This window comes from Sinocyclocheilus anshuiensis, unplaced genomic scaffold, assembly GCF_001515605.1.
Source record: "Sinocyclocheilus anshuiensis isolate Anshui unplaced genomic scaffold, SAMN03320099.WGS_v1.1 scaffold1632, whole genome shotgun sequence".
In the NCBI taxonomy this organism is placed as follows: domain Eukaryota; kingdom Metazoa; phylum Chordata; class Actinopteri; order Cypriniformes; family Cyprinidae; genus Sinocyclocheilus; species Sinocyclocheilus anshuiensis.
Genome location: NW_015558674.1, coordinates 1,720,514 through 1,728,513, shown reverse-complemented (window position 1 = coordinate 1,728,513; position 8,000 = coordinate 1,720,514). Strand labels below are relative to the sequence as shown.

The following is an 8,000-nucleotide window of genomic DNA, read 5'->3' as shown; positions in this document are numbered from 1 at the left end:
TATATTGTGGTTTATACTGTTACTGTTAAATAGAATTACACACACCACAAAAAAAGGTCAATGAATAAAACACAGAGTATTGTCTTCCAAAGCTGAAGCAGTGTAAAGTTCAGTGGTGTGAGTGGGAGAACTGGTTTGTACCTTGCCGAAGCGTGTGGAAAATGTCCCTGTCAGGAGCGAGTGGAAAATGATGATGGTCTATGTCCCCGTCAGGAGCGAGTGGAAAATAATGATGGTCTCATCCAGGTCCCAAATAAACACTCTCTACACACACACACACACACACACACACACACACACACACACACACACACACGATGAGCATGAGCACAAATATAATCTGCTTACTCGTCAAGAAAAGTATTTACTCCAAAAACACTGCATATTATCTCAGTGCTGTGTATATGATAATAATGGCTGATAATTTTAGTCGGTTCAGCCACATTTCACAGCTTATGGGCAGACAGGCAAACGCTCTGTATCCATTGTTCATAAACATTTTACAGTTTTCTTTGTCTGGTAATCAAATACACATATCGATATTTCAATATACAAAACTAAGAAATACATGCAATATAATTAATAGAGCAAAGAATACATAAATTAGTCATTTTATTTCAGTCGTCTTTTGTTCAAACCTGTGTTACTTATGATGATTTAGCAGAGTTTTGAAACTTTTATTTTGCTTTTGGTAATTTTTGTAAATCAGTCCTCATATGTTTATTGTATGAAAAAGATTAACTTGGACATTGTGCTAAACGTCCATTCGAAAGAAAGAAACTCATACAGGTTTGGAACAACAAAAAGGTGAGTAAATTGTCAAAATGTAAATTTTGGCTGAACTGTCTGTTTAAATTGTTGAATGAGGTTTTTGCCAGACATCATTGCACAACTCTAGGTTGGATGTGAAAGTAATCCCTGCGGTACGGAGCACAGGAATGTTAATGAAAGGCGTTGTGTAAGGACACCGTGAAGGCCAGCGTCTGTACCTCAATGTCAGAGTCCAGAGGGGGGACGGGGTCATTGGCCCTCTTCCTGCCTCTCAGCTTCCCATCTGAGCTGCGTCTCGCTGGAGTGCCTTCCTGCTCCTTTCCTGGAGTCAGAGGACTCGTGGGCGTGTGGTACTCTGCTGTTACACACACACACACACACACACATGTGATGACATGTCATATACAGACATACAACCAAATATCTCAATACCAAAGCAAATAGTCTTGAAAGTTTTATAAAAGCATATATCTTTCCCTTGGATGTTATAAGTTGTATATATATATATATATATGATATAAATACTAGTATTTTTTAACACATTTTTCATATATTTTTTTGTCTTACTACTTTTAATAAGCATTCCGTATATCTAATATAAAAACAATACTTGCATATGTACATCAGTCTCATCATTTCTGACCATAGAGCTCACCTGTGTGTAATTCCGGGCTGTGATTGGTCGATACAGCGGGATGATCTGTGTGCTGATAGGGTATCGCTGTGGTGATGGCTGAGGGTGTGATATTGCTGGTTGTGATGTAGGGGCTGTTGTAGTGTGTGTTGAAGTATGGCGAATATTGACTTTGGCTGTAGCTAGAATATGTTGAGAAGTCCTGATGGAGACAATGACATGAATGAATCATCTCAGACTACTCCATACTACTTAGTATGTCTCGTTTTGTACATTTCTGGACCATCTAAACCCTATTGTAGCACTCATTAATGGTTGGCTAAAATGCCATGGTAGTCAAATGATACTGTAATGTACTAAAAAATGCCATGGTTATGCTACTTTTTTTTACAAAGCTACAACAATATATCAGTCTCCAAGGGTGGCTGTATTCCATCAGTGAAGGTGCTGCGTGAGGCATTTTTCCTAATTTGACCCACCTGCTGTGTAGGACTGAATGGCGTTGAGCCTGTGATGCTGTTTGCACCCTGGAAAATTCCAGAAGAAATGTTGCCGCCTGGAAAAGAAGCACAAGTCTAGTTTAAGAGCGTACTTCGAGCTGACTGTGGTAAAGACACTCCAAAGCGCACGATCCAACACAAACACAGCGCAGGAAACACGACAGGCAGCGGCCGAGGAATGGCTTGTGGACGGCTGGTGAAATACAGACACGTTTAAAGCGCTCAGAGAAAGTTTGCTTGATTTATGACTATGAAAACAGTTGAGGTGAGAAAGGGCAGCGTGGAGCACAGAGCAAATCCGTCTCTGTTATCAGACTTTCAGAGTCTGAATGTCTTTCTCCAGGCCTGTCTAGTTCCCCTTTCTCTGTCTCATTCCCTTCATATTTCCGCTCGTTGGCTTTCTGAAACCTGCCCTAGATAAATTACTCTGTCAAAACAGCGCGAAATCTCAAAGGAAGCTAGCAAAAAGTCTTCAAAGGGGGAGAGAGGGAAGTGGGCGAACGCTGGGGCCGTGTGAATGTCTTTCTCCAGGCCTGTCTAGTTCCCCTTTCTCTGTCTCATTCCCTTCATATTTCCGCTCGTTGGCTTTCTGAAACCTGCCCTAGATAAATTACTCTGTCAAAACAGCACGAAATCTCAAAGGAAGCTAGCAAAAAGTCTTCAAAGGGGGAGAGAGGGAAGTGGTCGAACGCTGGGGCCGTGTTTCTGATTTTCTCCACAGCGGTGAAACGCGAGGACCTTTGGCACCCGGAGAAGGGTTATTTATTTCATGCTACAGCGGGTCTCCTGTTGGAATTTGCCTATAAATCAAACGAGACCGGCGAGATGTAGCGCGAGACGTAGTAAGCGCGTTTTCCCAGACCCATTAGAAATGCATCCATTTCACAAGCAGACAATTTTACAGTAAATGATGTCTTGGGACGCTTATGAATTACCGTAAATCACTGTAATACGTAATAGATTATATTATCTGCCATAGCACCAATATCTCATTGATTATGCTAATTAGACAGACAGGAAGTAGACGTCTTGTGCATTATGATCTGTGAGACTTGAAGTCTCTTCTGCGCACCAAGGCTGCATTTAATTGATTAAAAATACAGTAAAAACAGCAAAATTGTGAAATTTTATTACAATTTAAAATAACTTTTCTATAGGAATATATGTTAAACTGTAATTTATTCCTGTGATCAAAGCTGTATTTTCAGCATCATTCCTCCAGTCTTCAGTGTCACATGATCTTCAGAAATCATTCTAATATGTTAATTTGCTGCTCAAGAAACATTTCTGATTATTATCAATGCTGAAAACAGTTTTGTGTGAGGAATAGACTGATATTCAAATCAATATTCCCTAAAAATCTTCCCTTCCACTGTAGCACTTAATATCATTCACACATTTGGCATGGTTATAGTAGTTATTATTACAGTTTTTGTTCATATTTAAAATGTTTATATTTTCAGTTTTCATTTTAATTTTAGTTACATTTTTAGTAATTTTGTTATGCACTTTTGTCAGTTCATTAGTTTTAATTTTTTAATATTATAATTTCATATAAATTAATTTCATCTATTGATGTTTTAAAAAGAAAATTCAGCTTATTTCAATGAACAAAAATGTTTTTAATCATTTTCATTAACGATAATAATAACCCTGCCACACAAAAAGCTATCATATGGCTTTATAAGACTTTATTATCTACATCTATGTTGCTTTTTCACCCTTGATGTCCTTGTTTTGTCCCTGAACAGCCCGTGGCCACTATTTGCTTTCACTGCATGGAAAAAGCACCTCTAATTCTCTTCAAAGCATCTCCTTTTGTGTTCCACGGAAGAAACATCATAAGGCTTTGGAACGACATGCGGGTGAGTAAATGATGATGACTAGTAAATAATTCTGTTCCTTTAACCCTGAAAACGTGCCTGGTGCCACTTCACCTTTGACCTTGACCGAGAGCGGTCAATTTCACACTGCGGTGCCAAAATCAGGACTGCGGGCAGAAGAGGGGGGACTGACTGCTGTCCGACGCTCAGATCACACTAATACGCTCCTCCAATGGCCGGCGTGTTGCGGAGGGGAGCGGAGAAAGGTTCTGACCTCCTGAGAGAGCAGAGAGAGACGCCTGACGCCAGGAGCCAGACCGCGGATAATGGGGAACAGGTGTGTGTGTGTGTGTGTGTGTGTGTGTGTGTGTGTGTGTGTGTGTGCGTTGAGGGGATCGACTGTAGATGGCACCTGAAAAGCTGTGTGTGTTTGTGGGGATTTTGCTAACTATCAACCCAACATAGATGATCAAAACCATGTGTATTTTTTGTATTGTGAGTTAAATATTATCAACTAGAATTTTCATGAATATATTACACAACCTTTGGATATGCGATTCTGATTGGTCAAATATGTTTGCATAATGATGCTAAACTGTATAATTGACTGTTAGGCAAGCAATTTCCAACGTGGCTGCACTAGCATCATGCCATAGTTCTGAGCTCCATGTCTCGAGTTTTTTTCTGTAGCAGTGACAGGCTGACTATATGTTCTTTATTTTTTATTTTCGTTAAGAAATTAATACTTTTATGCATCAAGGATGAATTAAATTGCTCAAAAGTGACAGTAAAGACATTCTGTTCTTTTGAACTTTCTATTCATTAAATCATCTCGAAAATAAAAATACCACGGTTTCCGCAAAATTATGAAGCAGCACAACTCTTTTTAACATTTATAATAACCAGAAATGTTTCTTGAGCAGCAAATCAGCATATTATAATGATTTCTGAAGGATCATGTGACACTGAAGACTGGAGTAATGATGCTGAAAATTCAGTTTTGATCACAGAAATAAATGACATCTTATAATATACTCACATAGCAAACAGTTATTTTAAATTGTAATAATATTTCTCATTATTACTGTTTTTACTGTTTATTTGATCAAATAAATGCAGCCTTGGTGACAGAAGACACTTCTTTCAAAAACATAAAAAAAAAAAAAAAACGTACAGATCCCCGAACTTGGAACAGTAGTGTGCACATTTTTGTTTTATATATATATAATTTATTAATATTAGTCATTCAAAAACTAAAATTCCTTTTCAAATTACATTTTAAAGTTAGCCTATTACATATAGAGAATTTTAATTGTTTGTAATTGAACAGTCATGTAAATTACGACGGACACTTTTTGGCCACTAGATATATTTACTGAATTCACATGCTCAGAAAATCCAGATATTATTGAATAATTCCCGCAATAATTCACTCAGTGTTTATGTTTGCCACAGCAGATCAAGCACTAACAGGAAAGGGGGACTAAAGGTCAGTTGCACACCACTTGTCCTTATTTTCTCTGCATGCAAAGTGACCGGATGCATATTTCCGATACTTTATTGCATGGTTTATTGCTCATTCCAACCTCTAAAATACCATGTAGACAAAATTGTTTACCAAGCTGTTTTATCACATGAAATGATAATATGTGGCTCTTTCAGAGGCGGTTGGTTGTGAGTGACACTGACCGTGTGTGGAGTAACTGTAGAGCGTCTGAGCAGGTGGAGTGCCGCTGAAGTTGGACGTGTATCCCAGCAGACTGCTCTGTCCTGGTGAATGACTCAAACCATCTTCTGTTTTAATATCTGATCGGGTGAGAGAAAGAGACACGACCAGCTGTCAGGTCAACAGTGATGTGCACTACTTAGGGCGGGTGTGAAATGACACTCACTGTAGGACGTCATGCTGTAGCCCTGTGTGTGATGTGTGTACGGTGTGTACGGACCGGCCGGCTGTAACGCAGGGCTGTACTGTGTCTGTCCGTAAGCAGCCATGACTGAGGACAGCGGGTCTGTCAAAGCAAAGAGTTGTAGTTAGAGAAACAGATCTTAAGAATAACTAGATCAAAAAGTTCAAGACAAACTTTAGGTTGGCTTGAGAAAGCCTAGCCTGAAAGTTTAAAGTAGTTGTAAAAGCCTGAAGTTTGAAAATGTAGATAGATTACATAGATGCTGATATCGTGTGATAGCACGATTAGCATGTTTTTAACATGATTGGCTTGTTACTAGCATTTTGCTGGCAGGATTAGCATGTTGTTAGCATGATTAGCAAGTAACTAGTATGTTGCTAGCATTATTAGCCAGTAACTAGCATGTTGGTAGCATGATTAACAAGTAACTAGCATGTTGCTAGCAAGATTAGCAAGTTACTAGCATGTTGCTAGCAAGATTAGCATGTTGCTAGCATGATTAGCAAGTTACTAGCATGTTGCTAGACTGCTCTGTCCTGGTGAATGACTCAAACCATCTTCTGTTTTAATATCTGATCGGGTGAGAGAAAGAGACACGACCAGCTGTCAGGTCAACAGTGATGTGCACTACTTAGGGCGGGTGTGAAATGACACTCACTGTAGGACGTCATGCTGTAGCCCTGTGTGTGATGTGTGTACGGTGTGTACGGACCGGCCGGCTGTAACGCAGGGCTGTACTGTGTCTGTCCGTAAGCAGCCATGACTGAGGACAGCGGGTCTGTCAAAGCAAAGAGTTGTAGTTAGAGAAACAGATCTTAAGAATAACTAGATCAAAAAGTTCAAGACAAACTTTAGGTTGGCTTGAGAAAGCCTAGCCTGAAAGTTTAAAGTAGTTGTAAAAGCCTGAAGTTTGAAAATGTAGATAGATTACATAGATGCTGATATCGTGTGATAGCACGATTAGCATGTTTTTAACATGATTGGCTTGTTACTAGCATTTTGCTGGCAGGATTAGCATGTTGTTAGCATGATTAGCAAGTAACTAGTATGTTGCTAGCATTATTAGCCAGTAACTAGCATGTTGGTAGCATGATTAACAAGTAACTAGCATGTTGCTAGCATGATTAGCAAGTTACTAGCATGTTGCTAACATGATTAACAAGTTACTACCATGTTGCTAGCATGATTAGCATGCTGCTAGCATGATTAACAAGTGACTAGCATGTTTCTAACATGATTAACAAGTTACTAGCATGTCGCTAGCATTTTTCTAGCGTGTTAGCATGTTACTAGCATGTTGCTAACATGATTAGCAAGTAGCTAGCATGTTGCTAGCATGATTAGCAAGTTACTAGCATGTCACTAGTAAGTTTCTAGCATGATTAGCTTGTTACTAGCATGTTGCTAGCATGATTAGCAAGTTACTAGCATTGTCACTAACATGTTTTAGAATTTTTATTTTGTTGTGTTTTTATTTCATTAAAATATAAACATTATTTTTTACATTTTGTTTGGTGTTTTGTAACTTCTTTTTTTTTATATGTCTATATGCTGTCATACTAAAAGAAAAGAATCATTAATTAAATTGTTATCGGAATCATTAGCAAGTCCAATTTGTGAATTACACTTTTTTTTTTTTTTTTTTTTTTTTTTTTTTTTAAAAATAGTTTCAAAATCAATTTTGTAGAGAACAGCACTGGACCAAGGTAAAAAAAAAAAAGCCACATAATTAAAACAGAACTCTTTTTATAAGTGTTTTTTCTTCTTTTACAACTGTGTTTGTGTGTTATTAAAGTAGTTTTGATCAAGTTTACTAACACTTGTATCTCATTCATAGACCACAGTTCTGTTTTTTTGACTGCACTCAGTGAAGAGATGAACATCTCCAGTGAGATCTTCAACACTGATGAGTCGAACTTTTCAGATTGCTACTTTTACAACAACACTGAGGGGAAAACTGTTTTTTCAGTGTTGTGAATTTCTCTTTTTTTTTTTTTTTTTTTTTTTTTTTTTTTACAAATTACTGTTATGAGTTTATTAGTGCTGTCAAATCAATTAATCGTGATTAGTTGCATCCAAAATAAAAGTTTGTATTTACATAATATATGTGGATGTACTGTTTATATGTAAACATAAATACACACATACATGTGTATATTTAAGAAATATATGTAAAATATATTTACACAAAATATGAATCATATATACAAGTAAATATTTCTTAAATATATACATGTATGTGTGTGTATTTATAAATACATCAGAATATACACAGCACACACACACATATATTATATAAACACAAGCTTTATTTGGAATGCGATTTATCACGATTAATTGAATTGTATTAATTGATTAATTG

At 37.4% G+C, this 8,000-nt stretch overlaps 1 protein-coding gene across 1 annotated transcript in view; it reads right to left on the bottom strand.

The window, feature by feature from the left end:
• LOC107681273 (eyes absent homolog 2-like) overlaps nucleotides 1–8,000 on the bottom strand; it is a gene marked incomplete at its 3' end in the record, with an annotated part of 37,889 nt that overhangs the window by 7,923 nt on the left and 21,966 nt on the right. Inside the window, exons 4-10 of the mRNA XM_016477523.1 lie at nucleotides 6,297–6,416; nucleotides 5,418–5,534; nucleotides 1,885–1,961; nucleotides 1,427–1,607; nucleotides 990–1,129; nucleotides 203–264; nucleotides 142–163 (exon numbers count right to left, since the gene is read on the bottom strand). Of these exons, the coding sequence (XP_016333009.1) occupies nucleotides 142–163; nucleotides 203–264; nucleotides 990–1,129; nucleotides 1,427–1,607; nucleotides 1,885–1,961; nucleotides 5,418–5,534; nucleotides 6,297–6,399 (702 nt within the window). The remainder of the gene's footprint in view (nucleotides 1–141; nucleotides 164–202; nucleotides 265–989; nucleotides 1,130–1,426; nucleotides 1,608–1,884; nucleotides 1,962–5,417; nucleotides 5,535–6,296; nucleotides 6,417–8,000) is intronic.